The sequence below is a fragment of the Malurus melanocephalus genome, unplaced genomic scaffold (genome assembly GCF_030028575.1).
Source record: "Malurus melanocephalus ecotype Western Australia unplaced genomic scaffold, MMel_1.1 scaffold_17, whole genome shotgun sequence".
Lineage (NCBI taxonomy): Eukaryota > Metazoa > Chordata > Aves > Passeriformes > Maluridae > Malurus > Malurus melanocephalus.
Genome location: NW_026623249.1, coordinates 4,323,090 through 4,347,255, shown reverse-complemented (window position 1 = coordinate 4,347,255; position 24,166 = coordinate 4,323,090). Strand labels below are relative to the sequence as shown.

Sequence of the window (24,166 nt, the reverse complement as noted above, 5' to 3'; positions counted from 1 at the left end):
TTCTGGTGGGATGGGATGAGAATATGAATGGTTTGGYGGGCAAGTGGGAGCAAAGAGAAGGAGAGACAGGCACTCATAGCACCCACAGTGTGGCAGGGACAATGACTGCATGCTTTCAGGTGACCAGGGTTGAAAGAAGTGGAAGAGGAATCACCATCCAAAGACCCACATCAAGCCATTGAAAATGCTGGAGGAAGGCAGAGCTCAGGACAGTGTGAGTTCTTGACTTCCTTAAGGGCAAACGAATAGAAAACTTGAAAAAAACAAATCTGACACTGTGTAGTATTTCTTTCATTAAGTATCTGCTCTGATTCTTTATGCAATTAATTCAGTATCTGACTATTTCTTTCTCCCCTGAGGTCTCTCTGGCTACAYAGATCCCACAGAGGAGAAACAATCTCAGTTTTCAGTCATGTTTTGCCTTTGATTTAATTATTCTCAGATAGCCTGGCAGTGTAGTGGCACAGGAGCCAGGTGGATGAAGACCTACCCTATTGCAAAGGAAACCTCACTGCAGACTGCTCCTTGCTGCCTGCCCACAGCTAAAGGGAGGCAGCTCCCAGGGGGAACAACAACAAAATAAAGTGTCTGCCATGCAATTTGTCACACACTTCTATTTCACTGGGGAAGCCTTTGACACTGCTGACARTAAAGTCCTTCATAGCCATGGGAAATACCTGGCTTAATTCTGATTGTATCAGGCCTAAACAGCACGAAATGTAAGCCAGAGGAGATGAACAATTAGTTTCTCTCTAATCCAGCCCTCACCTGGTTGCTGTCTTCTTTTGCTTGACTTCTGCACTGAGCCATGGGCAGAGTGGAAGTCAAAACATGTGGAGGCATGACAGCATGCAAAGGAGGACACAGAGGAGGGGAGAGGGTCGTCCTGTGAGTGCAGCTTCCCCTTCCCACAGGGATGGTTTAACTTCTTCCTGGTTGCTCCAAGCTCCTCAGTTCCAGTGGAGAGGTTTTTATGCTACCCCACTGCTCAGCTGTGTTCATTTACAGGGCAATCCCATCTATGAGGGAGTCGAGGTGAGGAAGCAGGTTTCCAAGCTGGCGCTTGGAGATATGGCTGTGATGTGCCAGAGGGCAGGGGATGTGAGCCATGCAGCCAAGGGTAGCACATCAGACCATGCAGCCCAGCCCCTTGGCATGTCCATTTCACAGCCCCAAGTCACAAGAACGTATCTGTTTCAGACTTTGCTCTTTGAGTCTTTGCTTGCCAGGGTGAGTATAACTTTGAGCACAGCAATAACCTAATTTACCGCATTTCCCTGYTGAGTGAGACTCCCCAGTTAGGATACTTGCATCATGGTCTCTGTTACTTGGCTGAATGAAAGGACTCTTGACTTGTCCCCTGTCTGAAACAGAGCCAGAAAGCTCCTGCCAGTGTGCCTGGTTTTGGTTTGGAAAAGAATGGTAATGGAATTGCATTCTGGTGGATGAAATGTCCCAGAAAGACACAGGATATTTGCAGAATGTCCTGATCCATTCCTTAGAGCTAAAAATTAACTTTCATCCCCAGAGAATGACCAACTTTCAGGCTGCACCTGTGCTTTGATCCTGCAAAACTTTGGGCACAGGAATAATCCCACTCAATGCATTTCCCTGCATAACTCACTCACAGCAGCTCAATGAATTCTCCTTCTTTCTTTGGGAATGGAGGAGAAAACTTCCTCCTTCCAAGTTCACAGGTGAGGCTGAGTGATACAAGCCAGGAGCTGTGGCAGACTTTCGCAGCTGGCCTGAGGAACTCCTGCTGAAAGGAGCYATTGGGGACTACAGCACAGAGCCATAACAATGGAAGGATGCTGGAGATGTGGATTGCCAATACCTACTGGCTGGCCCAGGTGATGGCACAGGATGCACAGATGTTCACATGGGATGGTGGCACCTGCTAACATACCTGGGATATGGAGGAGTTGGGCACAGAGGATCCCTCTATATCCAGAACACTCACAGGTAGCACCATTGCACCTACTTGCATGCAAAGGGTGAATGTTGGGGTGGGAAGAGAGGTGACACCTCCTGCCACAAGCTCCTAGCTCTCTCAAACGTTCCTGTACACACTGGGTATTTCACTGGGCTGGCAGGGAGGGAGAAGATGTGAATATCCCTAAGCCCCAGTGTCACAGTTTYATCCAGCACTTTGGTGGCTGATCAGCCCCAAGACAGTGCAGAAACTCTATGAACAGGGGATTTTGTGCCAGATCCATGTCACCTTATATGAYTTGGGTCCGAAAAGCAGAGGTGGTACAAAAGACCCTGTTAGATGGCAGGCTCAATGTTCCTTTCCAGAGACATGCAGGGAAAAAAAGGGCTCAGGGATGCTTCACAGCTTTCATTGGGACAGTTGAAGAAGAGCCTTTCCATGCTGTTGGGCTCTGGAGTGCAGGCAACTGACCAAGTGCATCACAGACTATCACATCTCCCTCCATGACAGAGGAGCAGAAGGTTAGGCAGATCAGGAACGGCTCGTGGTAAGTCTGGCAGCACCCATTCAAGGAGAGTTTCAGAATGTTCTCAGCTTCACACAGGACTTGGACAAACCTCTTTAATAAAGACCTTTAATTTTAATGTGGTGCATCTGGAATGGATGGATGGATGGATGTTCTCCATCTCCTAAACAGATACATAAATAGTGTGCATTTAGTAGAGATAAAGGCATTCAGTCTCTGAGGCTCACTGAGCCCATAGTACCTCTGCACAGAGCTTCAGCAAGCTCACCATTCTTGCACCAAAGGTGGATTCTGGGAAGAGCTCAGCTGAAGCAACAATCTGTATTGAAATCCCCTTTATTTCCCCCAAAATACCACTAAGGACTTAAACAGACTGTTATATTTAACCTAGGGAATGAGAGTACAAGGTTCTGTATCCTTTTGCAAAACCTGGTACCCTGCAGACACATTTCCTATTGAAAGTTGTGTCAAGATGCCAGTCAGCTCACACTCACGTGATTAACAAGGGATATTTCATGTGAGTGTTTCATCAGTCTTAGCCATGGGGAGGAGCAGAAGTCCTCGGCGGCTGAAGAGCTGTGAGCACATGGGAAGCCCCAGCCATACAAATCTTGACTAAGAAGCAAAAGGGGAGAATGGTGAGTGAGTACGAGACTCAGATAAGYACAGAGCAAAGTGACGACCAGCCCATCTTGCACCAGCGCAGGACTGCCATCCCTGCTGAGGGTCTGCTGCCTACCCAGGAGAGATTCCTCAGGCTGTGATGGACAGCTTGTCAGACCTCAGGCACCCCAAAGGCCAGGTTGTCCCGGATCATCAGTGTCTTCCGAAGGTCTCGCTCCATGATTGGCCTCTGTGTTCGCCACTTATGGGCTTCCTGGAGTCCTGGCTCAAAGTAGTAAATGCAAGCTCCAAAGCCCACCAGGATGAGAATGGAGATCATCAGATACACAGGCACAAACCAATCCAAGAAGTGGGGCATGGCTGCCAAAGAAAAGGAGAGAAATCTCATGCAGTGGGARCATCCAAAAACACCTCCACCAAGACTGATCACAAGACATCTGCCTCATTCACAGTGCCCAGTCCCTCTTCACAACCCCACTGCATCTGGTTCATGCTTGGTTGCACACGAAGGCACCTGATCCACTGGGAGAGGTCAGTGCCTTTGGGGTCATTGCTGGGACCCCTGCTTAGAATGTCAGTCCTGTTTCCTCCCCAGAGAGGGCATTGAGCCTGCATGCTCCCAGCCCTGCTGCCAGCGATTAAAGGTAAGCAGTAAGTACAGCTGCCTCTCACCTCCTGCTTGAGGTGAGAACTACTACCCCTGACCCCTTTGAATAGCCAGCTTGAGCTGGTCTGGCTCAGGACAGAGCCCTCCCTTACTGCACCCCTGTTTCATCTCCTGCTTTGCCAGGCCTCAGGGACCTTGGTTCAGCACCAGTCTATGAGCAGAGCTGAGATCCCTCCACCACATCAGCCACTGTGCAATGGGGGACACTCACCAGGARCAGCCAATCTGCCTTGCCAAGAGCTCCTGGCCAGCCGGGTGCAAGGTGAGTCCCGAACAGCGTTACCCTGGGGAGCACAAAACAACACCACACTGCATGATTGCTGCTGGCCCAGCACTAAAAATGGGAGAGCAGGAAGGAGCAAACATCTCCTTGTCCAGATGTCAGGGCTGAAGATTTTTGRAGGGGTGGTCAAACAGGGTCCCAGTCCCACAACTTACGGGTGCCCTGGCACACTCTCTCCCCACCATTTTGGCCCTGCTGATGCCATGCTTAGGGCATGCACTCTGACTTAGGGCCATTTAAATCTGTAACAGCATCACATTTGAGCCCATCTCTTACCCCATCATTTGGGAGGGAGAGAGCAACCCAGATGGCAATTCAAAAAGCCCAACTTGTTCGTCTTTCTGCTGCTTGCTTTTCCAGCCAAGGTGTGGACCATCCAGGGACAGAAAAGATGATCAAAAAGCATCTCCCACAAAAAGCACAGCTATGACTTCCCCAGGCACCAGGTCTTCTGGGTTTTGCACTGTGAATGTGCCACTTGTTATAGGCTTTGGTGGATTAAACTTGCCACCCTCAGGCTTGGAAAAGCACAGTGATGCCAGAATCAGACACAAAAGGCTGTTCTGAAACAGGGTCTTCCATAACCCTCACCCCTCAGTGGGAGTGACAGAATGCCCCTTGACTTCAGTGGGGACAGAACTAGGGGASAGCTGCACTGACATCAAAGAAAGCTGTCACCTCTGACCATCTTCCAATTCATCCCTCTGCAATAACYATGTATCCCCAAAGCCCTTGTGTGGGGGTGGTTAAGAGTAGGCTAGGGAGAGCTCTGAGCATTTCCATCCTCTTCTCTGCTCCTGGTCTATAAGGCTGATGTCTTTTTCCATATCAGAGACTGGGCTTTTTTCTTTTTTTTTTTTTTTTTAATACTGCAGCCATCAGTTGTTTTCAATGTGCACAGCAGCATTTATCCCCTGGATACCTCTTGTCCCAGGACACAGCAGCATTTATCCCCTGGATACCTCTTGTCCCAGGAGGGCCTGTAGCAGCAGGGTTTTTTTTTGTCACAGGGTAAGATCTGAAACAAGCTGCAATTATTATTATCATAAGCAAGAAACTGCAGAAAATGCCTGATTTCCTCACACTTATTGGCATGGATCTGATCTGGGCACTGCTCCTGCCTCTTCATAGCTGCCTGTGCCTTCCTCAGGTGGGTAACTGCTGAGGAAAGCTCCCACCATAGCTTGGTACAACATCACAGAGGTGTTGTGTGGAGCAGGGACTGGTGAGCAGCGTGGGGCTTCCCTTAACTTACCTCAAGGGACCATGTAAGGAATTAGGCATGAACCCCTTCTGCAATAGGAGTTGGGTCCGAACTCTGGATCAGAAGCCCCTCAGCACAGCTTTCCTACATGCTCTGCACCTCCTGCACCCCGCAGCTGCTGCTGCAGACAGACTGGGGAGCTCAAGCTCCTGCAAAGCCCTTTTCCAGAGGTGTCTCAGCAGCTGATATCTGTCCTTGGCTGGCAACAGCAATGGGCAGGGTTAGAGACACTCTGAAGGTGAGTTCAGTTTGGACCTCCTGGGCTGATGGGAGGAAAGCCAATAACCTCATTCCCTTCCCTGATTATCCATTTTCCAAATGTGCRAGTGAAGCTGCCATCCAAAAAAGCACTGCAACAAAAAGCACACACTTCCCAGTTCATCCTTCCTGCATCACTAGCAGAGCCAGCATTTCCCAGYTCCTTGCCAGCAACCTATTCTTTGGTCTACTTGCTATGCAGGCCTAACCTCRTGCTGTCCCCACGCTGCTCACCAGTCCCTGCCCCCTTAAGGAAGGGTCCTCATTATGGCCAGGTTGAGTGAGGTGTCAGAGCCTCTCCCTCCCAGTCTCTGCAGGGCTGGCCTGGAGAAGCAACTTGCTTTTGTCAGGTGGGTGAGCAGATTTTGGCTGCAAACACTGAAAAGAAGGAGTTTCATTTAAAGATGTTCGCTTTCTGGAGCAGTTCTGCAGATCTAAAATGTGCCTTAACCTTGCTGGACCAGTTGATCTTCAGCACCTGATTTTGCAGTGGGACATCCATGTCTGCCCAACACACAAAAGAATCCTTGGTCTTTCATCTGAAAGAGTGTYTCATTTAGATAAGCTGTCTAACCCCTTTTAAACCCATGCTATACCTCACTCCAGCTGCATGCCTTCAATGTCACCTCTAGATCCACCATGTCACCTCTCACTCCCCTGGGGTGCTGCGGGTATACTTGTGACAGGAGCCCCAGGRCAGAAATTGTTTGGGTGAGGCTGTCAGCAGCATGCCCGAACACCGGAGACTTAGGGTAGAAAACCCTCCTGTGTGCATCTTTGGGAGCACAACCCAGGCTGCAGTGTTACCAGCCATGGCTCAACTCAACCGAAGGAGAATCCCCCAGGACTGGGCACCCTGGGGCAGGCTGCAGCTTGGGGCATGGAGCTGCCGATAACTGGGGACCCAGACATGACCTCACTGCCATGCACCTCATCCCCAACAAGCACCCGCTACCTGCCCTGCCACCTGCCACCTACCTTCTTCCACGGGTGCAAGGTGACGGGATGAGATTGCTCTCTCCGGCATCTGCCGGGTGTCAGCCGGGATGAGTCAGGCTCCTTTCCCGGCCAGGCAGCGCCAAGGAGAAGGGACCCCGCGCCGGGAGATCTGGGCGACAGCGGGAGGCGACAGGCGCGGATGGGCGGGAGAAAGGCAAGGAGGGAGGGATGGCGGGAGCAGCCGAGGCGGGCGGGGGAAGGACAGGCAACAAGCAGCGTGGCCTCATTGCCCACCGGGACTCCCGGGGGCTTCCCCCAACCGCCTCCCCGGCAATGTCAGCCCCGCTCCAGCCTCCCCAGGGCACCCCACTGCCGGGCTTCCCCCGCCGAAAAACGACTGTCTGCAACAAACTGCATCCCGGTGCGGGGAGGGGGGGGCATTTTAGCAGCAGTCGCTATGGCAACGAGCCTCTCCTGCTCACCCGCACATGGTACCCGGGTCAGAGCCACGGGGGAGGTGGCCGCGGGATGCTCTCCCTCCTCCCGCATTATCCGCAGCCCGGCTGCAGCCCCGGAGGAGAAATGCTTGGGCAGACGTGTGTGAGCTCGAGCTGATGAAGATGGACAGAATATTAAGGCTCCACAGATTTACCGGTGTGTCCAGCCCAAGGASTGGGGGCTGCTTGTTTTTCATCAGTGGGTTGGAGGCAGAGAGAGAGGGGTGGAAGGGACAAGGGGGTTAGCACTCCCTTTAGGGCTTTTGCATAAAATTTAAAAATCAACACTTTGACCAAAATATCTTACATTGGGAAACAGAAAAACATTGCTGACTGAAGTACTATTTTTGCTTGCAGTGAAATACCTTGTTTCCTGAATCCATACCTGATTCTGTCATAGCTGCTGCTAACAAGAAAGGTTTTATTAAAACATTTTCAGCAGTACAGAAATAGGAACAAGCAAACCCGTTTAGTTTTTTGATACTGGCTTTTTAATGTGCTTTTTTTTACAGAGGGAAATTTTTACCATGACCCAGAAATCATTTAACACAAATTTCAGCAAAATCAATCAAACAACTGGCTCCAGCCCCAAGAACTGACTGCTCTTCTTCCTCTGCTCTCCAGYCCTACATACTTTGTTTTTGACACTTACAGACCTGCAGATGCACCTCAGCGGGTTATTGTAAAGGTTTGCAGGATTAATAGTATCTGCCAGAATGTCAGAACCCCCAATTTGTGCCTGCAACACTCCAAGAGCTGTGAGATTTAAGGTTTGTCTTCCCAGTAGGTTGTGTTGCCGGCAGAAATGGTTCATCCTCTCTCCACGCCAACCCGTGCATGGTGACAGAGCTGATGTATGCTTGCCAGCTCCAAGGTAATGTACCCTAAGGATCTGTCGCCTGTCTGTGCCAGGGTTTCATCCATCAGTACAGAGACAGGGCTGTGCTGCAGACATGGGAGCTGGCTGGTGTGCTCTGTGATTTCCTCTTCATAYTCCTTTTGTCCTTCTAAGCCTCACTTCTTCTTGATGTAACTTCATAGTAGCTTAGATGTAACTTCATAATAGCTTAGTATAGGCCTTGCAAGCCCTCCATACCTTGCAAGATACCTGCATGGAGGATCACCTCCATTAGGTTTAGCTAACTGCATCTTGGTTTGCCCCAGTAAGTGGGCACTACCGAAGACTGCCAGAGTGGAGCCTGCAATTGTGCCTTAGTTTTAACCTCAGTGCAGTTCAGCCACTTTGACCATCAGCACAGCAACTGCTTCACTAATCCCACTGCAGGGAGAGGAAAACACAAGCCCCACAGTTTTAACCATACTGAGGGGGAAACTTGCTGTCTGGAGAAATTAATTTAAAAAAAAAAAAATCACTCTGGAGGGATACTGTTTATTGTGTTTCCAGAGCAAACCATAAGAACAAAGACACAGTCCATTTGAGAGGGTAGAAGGGAAACCCTTTTCCAGGTGTGCAAAGAAAATGAGAGGGAGATCAGTGATTGCTGGCACAAGGTAGAACACTATTCATTTCTCTAAATGACTSGTCAGTGGTGAAGCTGCAGGCACTCAATAGAACCTGATGAGCCAGGCATCATCAAGCCAAAACACCTAAGAGTCTCCCATTGTTCCTAGCCAACTGTCCCAACTCTGTTCTAGGTCACCTCAGGGGCACACCAGAGCCAGTGTGTGTTTGCCAGTCTTCAACCTGTCCCCAGGTTGAAGCTTGGGCTTAATTCCAGCATACTGCTCATGCAGCCAAAATCCCAGAACAGCAATAGTTTTGACTAACGAGGTCATTTTCTCCTCTGTCTCACTTCCCTTAAGTGAATGAAAACCCTGGGAGGACACAGCAAGGAGTGGAGATCACATCTTTCTCTAGCCACCATCACAGCAGTGGGCAAGGTTACGACACTGCAGCCCCACTTGCTTCAAGCAGAAATTCCCCCAGATGAGTCTGGAGCACCCTTGGAGGCAGCAAGAAATAAACATGGGGCTTTGTGCTGCTGGAGTTGGGACACRCTTGCAGATCCTGTGCCTCTGACGCAGCTGCTTACTGCCTGTGACAGGGCTCTCAGGTGCTGTCACATCCTTTGGTTTCCAAAAAGAGCTGAAGCCGTGAGACAGCTCCAGGCATTGATGTGCCAGTACAGCTCGAACTGCATGGGAACACTTCAGCTGCAGTTCAGCTTTCACCTCAGATAAGGCTGCTGTGTGCCACTCGGATCTTCAAGGCATAAGCTTGTGCATATCATTCTGCCTGGTGCCATGGAGCCTTCCAGCCTCCTTCACCTGGCTTGGAGGAAGTCTCTGAGTGGCCCACATGAAGCTCCTCAATGCCATTCATCCCAGGGCACTTGCCTACCCACCAAGCCTCTGACTCCCTTCATATCGCTGGGCAGCCACAAATTCACCTGTATGATGAAGGCAAGGGTGGGGTCAGGTTTGATGTGAGAGGGCCATGCAGCCAGAGCACAAATCATGAAACCCTTCTCAAAACAAAAGACAAAAGTCCTGGCTGGAAAAAGRGGAGATGGTTGGGCAACCTCGGGCACATACTTCTTGTCTGTAACATATATATAAGTCACAGCATGAACAATGTATTGAGCTCAGCTTAATCCCAGGCCTGGTTAAGTGTTATTTCAGTCTTTCTCAACAAGTTCTTTAGTGTTGTTTAGCCTTTTATCAGCMTCTTCTGAGATGACCAGAACCAGGTCAATGCCTGTCTTTAAGGCAACACTAATCTCCCAGTATTACTTCCCAGCATAAGCAGAGGCATGGGAGAAGATGGAGTTTATCAAACTTGCCTTCCCCAAGGTCTGCAGTAGAGTACAAAACTTCAGCAAGACTCAGAAATGCTTCCCTGCTCAGCTGCTGGAGGTAAGGGAGCTGCTGCAGGATGCAGAAGGGACACTGGATGCATGACAGGGCATCAGTTGGGGATACTCTGGTGGGAAAGCAGACTAACCCACCTTCCAAGTGCTACTGCAGCTTCAAAAAAGGAAACCCATTAGGGAAGCTTTGTTGAGTTGATCAAAAGCTAAGGAAATGTGTATAGTGAGTTAAAGAGCAGAATGAAAAAAGCTGACTTACTTTGGTTCTAAAAATAGCTGTGAAGAGCCTTTGCCAAAGGAAGCTGAAGCTGCCAGCAGCATATGTGAAAATGTCATTAATTTCTCTAATAATTCGCACTTACTGCATGCGATATAATTTTTGTCTATTAGCGAGAGAACTAATGCAATCAAATACACGAGTCTGTATTTCAGAGGTTTTCCGGGAGGGACTGTAAGAGGTCAGCCTGGAGCCAGTAATGCATRGCCAGGTGACATCTCATAGAACTCATACTGAATGGGGCTGTCAGGAGGTCTGGGAGCAGGTGATGAGACAACTGGGACCATGCTGGGATCAGCGCTCCTCTGTAGACCTTCTCCAATGCCTGCATCCTTCACTCCTCTGGCAGCTCAGGGAGAACCAAGGGAGAAATCAGAGAGAAAATAGCTTGAGATGCAGCCACTGGATGAATCATAYAGCAAATTGGTCAAGGATACATGAGGATGAGGTGTGCTGTATAACAGTTTTGGTACTGGCTGGAGCTGTCCTGCTGCAGGAGCAGCTGCCGCATTCCAAGCGAGCACAGGTGATGTCCAGGCCAAGTCTTGCTGTTAATTTTGTTTGTTGGTAGCATCAAAGTATCTTCACATTGGCTGTAATACATTTCTATCCATTTTTAGAATGATTTGTGCTACCAGAGCAATGTACAATGGCCCACAGAGTAAAATCAAGAGCTCTCCCATATCGTGACCTGCTCTTGTCCCTTCTGCCTGTACTGTGGGTCAGTGCACTGACACCCGTCTCAGCTCTCCTGYGCCATTCAGAAGCAGAGATCAACTCATTACTCCCATTTTGCAAACTGAAATGGGGCAGCAATAGGTGAAACAACCTGACACAGTCACACAGGGATATGTAAAATACATCCCAGACTCCAACACCCACCATGTCTCATCCCTCTACCCTTTTCTCCTTACCGAGCTACAGAACTAGTCAAGAGCTGCAGGCAAATTGCCAGCCGGAGTCTCTGCTTCCTTGCCCCATCCTCTACCATGATAAACAATTTTCAAATGCTACCCTTTGACATTAGATCTCTTTCATACCCCTTGGCCCAAGGGTAAATAGCCAACAAAGGTGCAAGATGATTACTCCTCCCCTCTGATTCCCCACTGGGTTGATCTTGCTCTGCAGGCTTTGCATCTGACAGAGACCAATCTGATTTTTATTTATGCTTCAGCATGTGTTGTGCTGGGAGCTCTGTCCCTCCGGAAGTTTTGCCTGGCAGCCGGTCATGCGACAGACAACTTCCCCTGCTGCTCTGCAAGGCTCTGCCCACCTTGCTGTGGGGGCAGATGCCCGGATGGGCGGGAAAACAGCGCGGCGAAAACGCGCGGGAAATCACGCTGTGGGAGGGGGCGAGGCATATAAAAGCAGCGAACTGCGACACAACSGGGGCCATTTTCCTTTGGGGCTCTTGGAGGGAGCAGGGGGTCGTCTCAAGGGTCACTTTGGCTGTCTTCCCTGCCAGCTTCCCTTTTGTTTCCTTTCGTTCCTGTGGTCCTGCCTTCCCTTTCCGCACCTGTCCTGCCCGGGTGCTCTGTTTTGCCGCTTCCCCGAGGCAGCTCGACACTGCGACAACCTCGTGTTTGCTGTCTCCTCGACGGAGCCTCCGCCTGCAGCAGCCGCTGTCGTGGGTCCCGCAGCAGCCCGCAGCTCCAGCCGTGTGTCCGGCAGTGTCCGCAGCCCCAGCCTGCCCTCAGCCGTGTGTCCGGCAGTGCCCGCAGCCCCAGCCTGCCCACAGCCGTGTGTCCGGCAGTGTCCGCAGCCCCAGCCTGCCCACAGCCGTGTGTCCAGCAGTGCTCTCAGCCCCAGCCTGCCCTCAGCCGTGTGTCCGGCAGAGCCCGCAGCCCCAGCCTGCCCACAGCAGCCGCAGCGATCCCACAGTGTGTCCGTAGCCACGGCACCGTGTTCTCCGCCGACGGGAGGGACACGCAGCCGCTGCTGTTTGGAAATCGCGCCCAGCCGCCTCGGGAGCCGCGCAGGCTCCTCGCGGTTCGCAGCACACACGCTCCTTCTGCCGAGCTGACGTCCACTGGGCGCCCGGRGTACAGCGGTAACAATCTGTCTGCTATTCTGKCTCTCCGTTTCTCTTTTTCCCTGTTTGTTCCCTTTTCTATCCCCCCTTGGTAGGAAGTGGTAGGAACATTTACCCTTATCAATAAACAGTTCTCAGATATAATATTGCCGTGTTTGCGCTTTATTTTTTGTCCAAGAAATCTGTTACAAGAATCCTCCCCGACTCCCTCTTTTCAAGCGGGACGGGATAGCATCCCTCCCCCCCGCCCCCCGGTGGAGCATCCCTGGCCGCATTTCAAAGACGGAGGAAAGCAAAGTGAATCTGTCCGGCAAGACTCACTGTACCAGCTGTTAGGCAATGGCTTTGCATCCAAGGAGGAGACTGGCTCTGCCAAAGCCTGGACTTTCCAGGCAGGGACCATCACCACTATCACTGCCCTGCTCCAAGTCACCCCAGGTGGTCGGTGCATGCAAGGGTCCTTCGTTAGCAATGGACTGAGAGGAAGGCGTCCCCCAGGCAAAAGGGTGTGGTGAAGATGTACACAGAGSAAGAAGCAGGGGGAATCTCTGTGTCCACATGGGAAGGTAGGGGTCAGCTCTGGAGAGGTAAGTCTGCCAAAGGCCAACCAAAAAACCTGTTGGGGACAAGGAATAATAACTGGGATGAGTGATAGGTAGCTCATCTGGATCCACTGAATGTCAGCAGATACCAGTGTGGTGAGAAGAAGGAAGCCTGCAGCAACAGGGGACAGCAAGCATGTCCCTGACCAGACACTTAAGCCATCCAGGTCCTTCTGTGGGGCCAGAAAACAGGCAACAGGGGGAAGAAAGAGGACCAACACTTTTTAGGTGAGTGCCAGAGCTTTTAACATATTCCACACCCTCAGCAGCCCAAAAGGAGCATTGTTTTATTTGCTCTCTGCGTCTCCTCAGCCTGGGAGCTAGCTCTTACTTGTTATTTATTGCATCTGCTTGCCTCCCATCTTTAGGACGTCTGCCCTGAATTCATCCTCCCTTCCCCCCACCAAACTAAAAAACAGCCAGAAATATCCTATGATCTCTTCTGCTTCACCTGTAATTTGTGTCATGCTGGCAAGGAGGAAAACCGTCTGCCTTTGTCAAGATCAAAAAAGCCACGGCAGCCATGTGATGTCAGCTTTCATTAACCACGTCTCTCTCCTCTTTGCCTCCCCTCTCCAGCTTGCAGCAGAGGGGCAGATGGGTCTTCATTCTCCCATGGCAYATTTCCTGCCATTTGGAGATGCCCTTGGTTCAAATGACCGGGAAAGCCAGCTCTGGGGGTCCTGGATCCTCTTCCGCAGCAAGCTGGAGCCAAGCTCAGGGCTGAGGCAAAGATGAGGAGATGCAGCAAGGTGGACCACAGCCCACCAATGCACAGTGGGCCCTCTGAAAGTTTCACGTCACTGCACATCATCCTCCWGCTCTGATCTCAGAATGAGAAAAACAGCCTACCTTTATAACTGCAGTGCTTCTCCTTAGGCTCCTTCCTGCCKCTGTCATGGGCAGGGGAGCACTGGGCTGGGCAGAGGCTGACCAGCTAGTGGGGTGAGGGGGACGGCACCCAGATAGGAGCATGATGGAGGTCGAGGCTGCTGGAGCTGCCGCAAAACCTCGCACAGAATAATTCAGTGTGCAAAGCCAGTTGCTACTGCCACACAGTGTTATGGAAATTCCCTTCTCTAGCTATGTTATCAAGCAGTCTTTATAGGACAAAAGTGTAATTAACTATGTTAACATTTTTCCCTCATTCTTGACATTGGTGAGGCCAGACCTCAAATCCTGTATTTAGTTTTGGGGCCCTCACTCCAAGAAAGACGTTGGAGTACTGCAGCATGTTCAGAGAAAGGCARAGAAGAAACTGGTAAAGTGTCTGGAGCACAAGTGTTATGAGGAGCAGCTGAGGAAGCTGGAGTTGTTTAGCCTGGAGAAAATGAGGYTCAGGGGAGACCTTATTGCTCTCTACAACAACCTGAAAGGAGACTGCAGTCAGGTGGGGATTAGTCTCTATTCCCAGGTAACAAGCAGTAGGATGAGAGGAAAGCCTCAAGTTGCTCCTGGGGCAGTTTACAGTGGATATGAGGAAACACTCACACACTGAAAGGGTGGTCAGGGAGTGGAACAGGCTGCCCAAGTGCATGTTGGAGTCACCATCTCTGAAGTGTTTGAAAAGGTGTAGATGTGGCACATGGGGACATGGTTTTGTTTTGAACATGGTAGTGTTGCGTTAATGGACTCGATCTTAGAGGTCTTTTCAATATAGTGATTCTGATTCTGTGTATTAGTTGACATTATAAATGCGATGTAAGGAGGCAGTGGACATTTACTGGAACCTTTGCTATTGTTCAGCCTTGAGTAAATGAATAGCCAACAGCTCATGGCAAGGGCCAGGTGGCAGCACAGCCCTGGAAATAACGGCTTTACTTCTCAGAAGCCCAGTGTCCTCCCCTCAGTGCCCCTTCAAATTGCCTCAAGCACAGCTGACCCCTGGGACATCAGGGTTTTACCATGACTGGCTGTCCATGGTGGTCAGTCACGCCATGTGGTACCTGAGCACTCAGAGGGGCCCCACTCTGTGCCTCTGCATCACCGCAGTCCACAAGTTCCTCGTGAGGGAAGATGGAGGGGCAGGCACTGATCTCCCTGGCAACCAGCGATGGGACCCATGGCAATGGCCTGAAGTTGTGCCAGGGGAGGTTTAKGTTGGATATCACAGAAAGGTTCTTCACCCAGAAGATGGTTGGAACAGGACGACGCTCTCAGACACATGGTGTGACTCCTGGGACCCCTGGGGCACGTGGTGGAACCTCTGTGCAGGGCCAGGAGCGGGACGCGACGATCTCTGAGGGTCCCTGGGAGAGCCGTGAAGCGATGACCGCCAGCCCCGCAGCGCCCCCTGCCGGCCGCCACGAGCAGCGCGCGCCCCGCCCCGCCCCCAGGCCCCGCCCCCGACGTCGGGCGCAAGGCGGAGCGCAGCGGCCGTTTGAATTCCGGCGGGCGGCTGCTGCCGTCTCTCGCAGGGATGGCGGTGCTGCGGCCCTACGACAAGCTCCCGACCCTCAACACTGCAGCCCTCCTGGTAAGTGCGGCAGTGGCGCAGCTCCACAGCCTGGCCCCGCCGTCCCTTCTCCTTCCTTTTCCTTTTCCCTTTCCCTGGCCCCGGCCCCGCTGTGGGGCCTGCCTGTCCCTTCCCCTCGGCCACGGCGGGCCTTGCCTCTGCGCGCCGGCCCCGCCCCGTGCGGGGATTGGCTGTCTGGCTGCGATATGCAAATGTAGGRCTGGGCTGACCGCGCTCCCGCCTCTGCCCGCAGATCGTGGGCACGGACGAGGGGCTCCAGCAGAAGTTGGCAGAGGCGATCCTCCAGGACAAGAAGGACTTCAACATCAGCATGTGAGTGGTGGGATGCGGGATGCGCCGCCTGCGGTCCCGGACCCGTACCGGGCCGCTGTCACCTGGTTCAACAGGCGCAAACCAGAACAGCAGCTGTGACTCAAATTCACGGAAAGCTTCTACTTCAGATTCCTGAAGCACCGAAATTAGTTAAAAATGCAGGTTCAGTCCTCGTAGGGGGAGTTGGAACTGTAGGATACTCGATTCAGAGAGAGACTTCGCTCTTGTGAACGCTAGAGAGCACCACTGCCCAGATGTGACTGCATTTGCAAAACCCAAACTGCTCTGTCCTCGGAGCAGGCAGTTTAAGCATGCTTGGATACGGTGGAGGGGAAAGAAGCATTACCCAAGTTCGTGTTCATCATGCACATGCCATTGCCTTTTGGACTTTGCACAGATGTTCGATCACTGAATTGGAAAGGTTTAAGAGAAACCTATCTTTTCCCCCACGTGAGAGACAGGTGTATACAGAAATTAAACATCCTGGGATAAAATGGGACAAGTGCAATACTTGGAAATACTTGCAACCAAACAAGTGTTTCTGAAAGATGTCCACTATTTTTGAAGCTTTTTGTAGCTGTTTTCTGGTTTGCATGCACCCACGTGCTTTTCTTCCTCAAGCTATTAAGATGCACTTGGAATTTCAGCTTTAGCTGCATGACRTGTCCTGTCTTAAAAGCTTGATTAACTAACTTTTTACAATAAAATGTCCTTGACAGYTCTCTTCCCAAGACTAAATGAGTTTAGTCAGCTCTTCAGAAGGTGTTTATGTTACTTCACTGCTGTAATCCMTGGCTATGCAGTTAAAGCAACCCAAGCTAATGTTCTGCTGCCTAATTAGAGTGACTGTACTGCTCTGATTATRGCATCTTGGATGTTTGTGCTAACTAATAATAAATGAATTACCCCATTTTCTATGTGAAACCTGCAGCCTCTGCTAAGCTRTGGAGTGCCATAACGAGATGGCTGCTGGTACTATAGCTGGGTAACTGCCCAAAGGCACAAAATCATGTGCTCGTGCTACAGAGCAAGATACATGCCTGTGTTAATTTTGTTAGGAAAGCAAAGTCCATGGCAGTGGGTTTTTTTCCTCCCACTCTTTTACTTTGGGATTATACACACTACAAAGAAATTGTCTGGCAGGTTTACTGTCAGGTACAGTTGTTGGGTGAGGAATTACAGGGCTTGGGTTTTTTGTGTCTCTTACTGCTGTGGGGGGGAGACTTCTGCAGCGCATATCTGGAGGCTGCTGACATCATTTAGTCACATTGGTTTAAATATAGCAGAATTCCAAATAATGCAGTGCTTTTTTGGGTCGCTTTTTTCTTCCCCCCAGACAATGAGCTCTGATACTTTCATCAAAGTGCCTCCCTAAATTTCACCTTAAATTAATAAGCTTGTTTGTGTTGCAGTGTTTCTTTCAAGCTTACTTTTCTCATTTCTTGTATTAGTTTCAGAATATTTTTGTTAAATTGTGCCTTTCTTAGATGTAAGAAACAAAACACCTTTATTTGGCAACTAGCAAACAAAACTACAAACTACATAGGATTAATAGAAAAGTCTGTGTATCATGGTCTGCACCATGGTCTGTGGCTGCTGAAGAAAACTGTAAAATCCTGAAGACTGAATTGCTAGAAGTAATATTCCCCAAGATCAGAATCAGTATTACTCCCTTGGCTTCCAGAGAGGAAGTGGACTGTGAGAGTGACCAAACTTCTGCGAGTTTTGTTWGTCCAATTTATCTTTAAGGTGATCTTCCAAAAACGTCGTGCTTACAATGTTCTTCCCTGTGAAAGGTCCAGTTATGTACTGCTGAAACCCTTTTTTTGTTGGCTTTTTGGTTGGTTGGTTGGTTTGGTTGTTTGGTTTTTTTGTTGTTAGTTGTGGTTGTTTAGCTTTCTTAGTGGGAAGAGATGCAAAAAGTCCCTACCCCGTATTTCTTCCAACAGCTCTATTAGCAGTGCTGGTACCATGCAGAAGGACACCTAAACTAATCTAGTAGCTCCTGATATAGTGAATGGGTTAAAAAGGGAGGTAACRATATAATAGAAGCTCTTTTTGAGTTATAACTTCATCTGTAAAGCTGTATTAATGACAAATTTGTTGTTTAAGGCTTTTCTGTACCTGGAAAGGTTACCTCTCCGGTGTGAGCATATGAGCAGTATTTCTGGAATGTGACAGAAAAGCACTGATGCATTTTAACTGAAACTTGGCAGCAAAATATTCCAGTAAAGCATTGGGGTTCACTTTGTTAGAAAGGACTTTTGTAACAATTAAATGAAATTACTTGCCATACAGAYCTTCACGGAGAAAATGTTTCTGTGAGTCTTGTTATGCTCTAATAAGCGTTCCATTATAACCAGCCTTGTCTAGCAATTACCATTGTGGCTGTCAGCAACTATGAGTGGGCCTGAGATATGAGASTACCACTTAAACAACCACTGTCTCTTCAATGCCCACGTATTTAGTAATTAGCAGGCTTCCTGGTAACTTGCTTCATGGTGAACTGCAATGGTTATGTGATTATGGATACTGTCTTTCCAAGCTATTTGGTTAAACTGGCAAATTTCTTATCTTTCAGWCACCTTGCTACATCCCTCCCCTTACCATCAGAAAGGGATCATCTTCGACCCAGGATAGATCTGATTGTGTTTATGATTGACATCAAGAGCAAATACAGGTAAAAGAAGGGCAAAAATATGAGAGAGGGGACTGATATTCTTTCTTGGTTTGATGGCTGTATCTACATTTTTACTGTGTTGGAATTGCTGAATAGTGGGTTTGAAACCCAAGGCTTGCTGTGATGGAAGAACTCAGTAATATATACAGTATCTTTCTGGCCTCCAGCAGTGGATTAGGACTGAACTGCTCTGTCCAATAACATGCCTGTTGTGCACTAAGTTGCCATATCAGAGAAGACAGAATTTATTTCTGGATCCAGATATGTGATGATATGAACTGAACTTTGAGAAGATGCTGTCTGTAGATGGAAGTGCTGGTGGTGCTGTGAAGTTCTGTAATATGTAGGAGGCTGATGTGTGCTGGGCAGCACTGCCTTATAACCAGCAAGTTGTTCTGTCTCTGTCCTCAGTTCACTGATACTCCTGGTCAAGTGGGATCAGCACTATGGATGTCTCTAGGCAAAAGAGAAAGGTCTGCAGGGATTGATCCCTTTTCTATCATCTTGTGCTTGCCTTTGTAGAAATGATACTTGTTTCCCCAGGCCCCAAGTAAAGACTTGCTAAGGCACAGAAGTCAGCATTTTATTGCTTACTTAACTTGTGACTGATGATCCTGGGCTCTCATTTACCAAAAATGACAGGCCCAGCTGCATACTTACAGCACAGATGGTGCTGCAGAAATGTGTGGGCAAGCGCTTCCTGAAAGAGCCGAAGTGGTACTGAAGTTTCATTGGGTATTAATGAATTCAGATGCTTAGTGTCTGTAAATCATGGAGGACACTGTTCAAACTAACTCTAACTGTTGAGTCTTGAGTAGAAAGGATATGTTATGGGTTATTAAACAGCTGTGGGTATTACGGAGGTCTCTGATGTCATGCTTTTAGCATAAAGCAGAACTCTGCGAGCTCACAAATCAGCAGATGTTAACATCATTGGTTTTCTAATTATGCTTCTGAAAATTATTCCTGTTGTCCTTATGCTGCACTGGTTTAACCTCCCTGTCCAACTWGATTGTCTGTACTTTTCTGACAGCTTGAAGAATGTCGAAACTTCCCTAGCTTATGTGGATGCCAGCTTCTTCCTGGGGAAAGTATGCTTTCTTGTCACTGGAGGTACGTATGGCATCTCTTTCTCCTTTCCACACAACACAGCTCTCCGTTGGTTTTCTCAAAACAGGGCACTGACTTAACTTGAAATAAACTAAAGGAAACCAATGGCTGTGTTGAAACTTTGTTTAAAATATTTCTGAACTACTCTGCCTTTTATTGTTTTCTTTTAGGTAAAACATGATTCTTTTCTCTCATGCTCACTTGCTCTCTCCTCTTTTGGTTTTGCCAGTCAGACCTCTCTTTTCTGTCCCTAATCTCTGAATATGATTTGTATTATTGATTGTGTGTGTGTGTGTGTGTGTGTGTGTGTGTGGCACTGTAGAAGTCTGTTCTATCTTCTCTTGCAGACCTCTCTTAATGATAACTTTAATGAGCAGTGAGAAGCATATGACACTGTGGTAATAAAGTGAATCTAAATGGATGAGCTACAAAACTATGAAGTGTAGTTTTAATACAAGACTGGTATCCCTGCTGTGTACTGTCTGGCCCTGTTATGCCTCTAATCCTGCTGTCTCCCAGTGCCTTCCTGCGTACCCTCCCTGCTTCAGCTCTGAGGAACTGGAGGGGCCAGACTGTAGCGCTTAGTGTTGGAACACAGGTGCTGTGTCCCTGGAGTTTGGGGGTCAGGAGGCCGAATTCTGGGGTAGAGAACGTGTTTTAGCATTGTCTTGTGCTATGGTTCTCCCAATGAAGTGAATTCCTTGGAGACCAGACCACTGTTTTGAGCCAGGAGGATTTCTGGTAAGTGAGTGGAAGACTGCCCCTGCTGATGTTGTGCTGATCCCTTATGCAGAATGTTAATGTTACATGAAGAGTAATGTGGTAATACTGTTCCTGCTGTTAGTATTATGAAAGACTTCTGTGCTAATTCTATTAAAAATCTTGTACCATTCTGTTTGCGCTGCTCACTGTTACCTTATCTTCTATTATGCTCTCAAAATTAGCTCTGGGTTGTTTTGTGGATGTGGAATTTCCTGATACTTTTCCTCACTGATTGCTGATTGTGGGGCTTGTAATGTGGGAAAACTTTTTTTTAGTTGGCAGATTGAATTCTTGCAGCGTTGACACGAACGTTATCTGTAAATTAGGCGAAACCTACAACAGTCCTGTGCTATTCTGTGAGCTGGAGGTAAGGTGCTTATTTGACATCTCAAGGGATTTCTGAATTCCACTGCTCTGTGATGCTTAGAAACATCATGACATTAACAATAAATAAATATGCTACTATCTTTCCTAAATGTCTGAGACGAAACTCTGTCTACAAGAGCAGCAGAGGTACAGGAGTCTGGCTGTCCTTGAAATGAGTCTTGTAGTAACCTGCTTCTTCCTGTGCTACTTCAAAATCTCATGAAGCCGAGCCTAAGCTAACAAAAACCATCTCTGATATGCAAAGYCTTGTTCCTTACTGCATTTTCTCTTCCTGGGAGCCCCTGAGCTGTTATTTGCCATGTGACTCCCTTGCCTATGTAATGTTTCATGTCAGCCAAACTTTGTGGCTTCACAGACCATTTTGCCACCAGATATGCCACTCTTTTCAATTACCTGCTTGGCCTCAAAACCTGAAGGGAGAGTTTGGCATTCAGCAGTAGCACACTTCACTTTTCTATGTACTCGTCACTGCATCCTCAGAGACTGTTCTCTACCAGCASGTAGAATCCATGCCTTTGGCAAGCCCTTCAGGGCTTCCAGCTGGCAACACTGTACCTTCCTTAATGTTAGGGAAGTAAAGGGGTCTGTTGGGGATTYTCTGTAACTAGCCTCTTGAGGCCTGCTCTGGTTCTTTTATCAAAGCTTAGCATTGCTTTTCTTCTTTCCTATTGATTAAGTAATTTTTTCATTTTGTTTCCAGCTGGAAGGGGTACGAGTGGCCACTGCTCAACGACTTCTCCGAATGTTACAGATCTGTGCTGGTCACATACCAGGAGTTTCTGCCTTGTCCTTTGTCTCACTGATGAGGAACTCTTATGATTATTAGCTTCTTATTGTGATAATTCAGCCACATCTATCAGTTTTTTTTCACTTCAGGCATTCAAACTGCAGCAGTTGGAATCACATTGGGAAGCTTTTTGCACGACTTTTTTGCATCACTCATCCAGAACTATTCCCAGTTGTTYATCTCTCAAGAAAAGTTTGATTCCTATTCAGTGGATAAAAGGTGCTACGGAGAGGGCAGTTTGGGATTCCTATYCATTATTACATCTGAATCCCATTTCATGATCAAATTTGAGTTTTTTCCCCTTGGCCTGTGGCCAGGAGCTACTTGTTTTTCTGAGAGCATTAGAAGAACAGGCCACTCTCTCTGAAGTACCAGAGAAGAGGCAGCAGGCTCCTGCTTTCTTTCAGCTAAAATGCAGCACCTTAGACTAATGTGAAGCCTTGCTGCCAGGTTTTGTCTGTCCACCAAGAGAAGAATGGTGAAGGAAGGCTGGCTTGCGACTTCTACATAGACTGCACTTGGCAGTTAATGATCCAGCTGTGTGAGCATCTGCCCTGCAAAGGACTCAGTATTTCCATGCCTGATACCTAACTGGGAAGGAAGAGACTAAAGAAGATAATCAATCTAGCATTTAAGCTTTCTTTTAGATCTTTGAAGAAAAAGACTCCACCTGCTAAGCCCAAGACAGCCCCAGTAACCCAGTCTGGAGCTGACTAGAGGTGGAACGCAGCAGACCGGACCCCAGCAGCACACAGAAAACAGATTGTCTCTGCAGGTTTTGCATATGCTGTGTATAATCCCTCTACTAACAGGTTCTTATCAGCAGTCAGTTGTTCCTTATGCTTACTGCAAGTCACTAGGATTTGAGGGTTCTAATTTAATAAAATAAATAATATTTAATAGTTGTGTGCTCTTTATTAGGTACATGGCACAGGATCTAAAAATCTGTGAATGCTCACCCCAGTTTGCCCTGGCAGGTGGTCCTTGCTGGCAGCTCSAACTCGCAGTTAGTTGTGCTGCACTCGTGGCTTCAACCACGTGGTGGTGGCAAAAGCTTTTCAAATCCAGCCCTTTCTGTACATTGAGTTGAGCCACCTGCCAGAATACAATGCTTTTTGAMACGCTGGGATGTTTCTTACCCAGAATTGTGTAGCAGGTAGAAATGAAGCCTAGACAGAATGTGTTAAGCTYCCTTTTGGTTTAGCTTATTTAATCCCCTAATAGTCTGCTTTAATGTTCCTAGGTGCAGAGCTCTAGCTGTGTGCACTGTTTCGGTTAGCTTGTTTCTGACATCTGTCTGTGAGCAGGAAAAGCAGAAAGCAGCACTGCAGGCTTAATCAGCTGTGAGTGTTGGCAGTCCTTGCAAAGACAGCTCAGCAAGGCACAAAGCCTGTATCCTTGCTCAGAGGACACACAAATCCCAGATCCAGTTTTATTGTTGGTGATGGGGGAGGGCTAGGGTGTTTGTCAGCTGAAACAAAAGGAGCTAAACTATTCAGCTGTGTTATGATGCCCAAAAGGGCTGGACTCTGGCTAAAACCCAAAGGAGAAAGACATGTGCAAACTGTTGTAAGAAGGACTGGAAGCTTAATGGGCATGCCCTACTTTCAACTAGCTTTGTGATCCTGAAGGTACTAACCAGGATGGCCTCCAGAGAGGGGCAATCATGCTGAGAAATAAGCTTCTGTGTTGGTTATGCTGTCTCAGCCTTGCTCTCACATTGGGTCCCTCAAAATAACAGAGACCATGGTTTAGAATAGGCTGGTTTTGATTTGCTCTCGATGTGCAGGTGCAGTCTGGGGGAGGGAAGGAAGGGAAGTGGCATAAAATGAGCCACTCTTTCATGTCCTCTGCAACTGCTATAAGGCAAGGAGACTTCCATCTCCTGGGTTGCTCTCCAGTTGACTAATAGCTATTGCACTTGGGTAAAATCCTTTTGGCCTCAGGAGTAATTTCACTGTGCTTTCTTAACCAGTGAAAATGAAACTTCTTTTGGTCCACCCAGAATGCTTTGGGGTAACCCACATGTGCTACTGTCCATTCCTGCACCTTCAAGCAGGGTTTTTTTCCACTGTTATGTTTCAGATAYGGTATTTCTTCCCTTCCACTACTTTCAAAGAAGAAAGATGATGTTTTTACTTCCTACAGGTGGCTGAATCTCAGCTGGTACAAAATAAAATCTAGTTCCTTAAGAGCAGCATCTTGCTTCACCTTGGGGCAATATTTTTCTTACTCTAAGGAGAAAGTATTTACTAGAACTGGCAGGGGAAGTGGAGCATATCTAAGAATATGACACTRTGTCTCAGGTCCATCATGTTTTACAACCCAAAGTAGTTGGGACACATCTAAAGCTACATCTTCAACTATGTAAATACCTCTCAAAGCTGTCAGCTATTAGTTTAGACAGGCCATAACACTGCCCTTACTACCAAAGGAGATAAGACAACTGAGGATATCTTTGATCTRGATGGAGTAGCCAGGGCTAATGTTTGATAAAGGTCTTGTGCAAGTAGTACTGGGAYTGGGATCAGAGGCATGGAAGGCCTGAAGCTGAATTGAGGCTAGTGACTCAGGTTCTGTTGTGCTCAAACATTATGAAAGAGCTTGCCAAGCTGACTGAAATCTAAACTAACAGAAACATTTTGGAGTTACTTGCTTTCTCTTCTCTCTTGCCTCAGTTCCTTATCCCTGTGGAGATTTTCAAAGAGAAATCCCCCTCTCTGTAGTGAGGCATTGCTGGTTTGACTGTTTCGGTTTGTGGATGTGTTTCTGTTTGTAAGTTATGTCAGCAAAATTAGTATAAAAGTGGTTTAATTAGTACAGAAGAGCTCATACCAGTTGCACTGATGTAAATCTTTGGTCTCACAGTGCTTTTTTTTTTTTTTTTTTTTAACTGAATGAGTTGTAGTCCATTTT

At 48.3% G+C, this 24,166-nt stretch overlaps 2 protein-coding genes across 2 annotated transcripts; one reads left to right on the top strand and one right to left on the bottom strand.

Moving 5' to 3' along the window:
* Positions 1-2,948: 2,948 nt before the first annotated feature.
* SMIM45 (small integral membrane protein 45) lies at positions 2,949-3,444 on the bottom strand. The gene has a single exon (XM_057386682.1). It carries the CDS (start codon positions 3,442-3,444, stop codon positions 3,238-3,240), a length of 207 nt encoding a protein of 68 aa, XP_057242665.1. The 3' UTR covers positions 2,949-3,237.
* An 11,648-nt stretch (positions 3,445-15,092) lies between these two features.
* CENPM (centromere protein M) lies at positions 15,093-22,150 on the top strand. Its single transcript, XM_057389244.1, has 6 exons — positions 15,093-15,212; positions 15,445-15,524; positions 18,106-18,204; positions 19,238-19,317; positions 20,352-20,443; positions 21,164-22,150. Exons 1-6 carry the CDS (start codon positions 15,156-15,158, stop codon positions 21,287-21,289), a joined length of 534 nt encoding a protein of 177 aa, XP_057245227.1. The 5' UTR covers positions 15,093-15,155; the 3' UTR covers positions 21,290-22,150.
* The last annotated feature ends 2,016 nt before the right edge of the window (positions 22,151-24,166 follow it).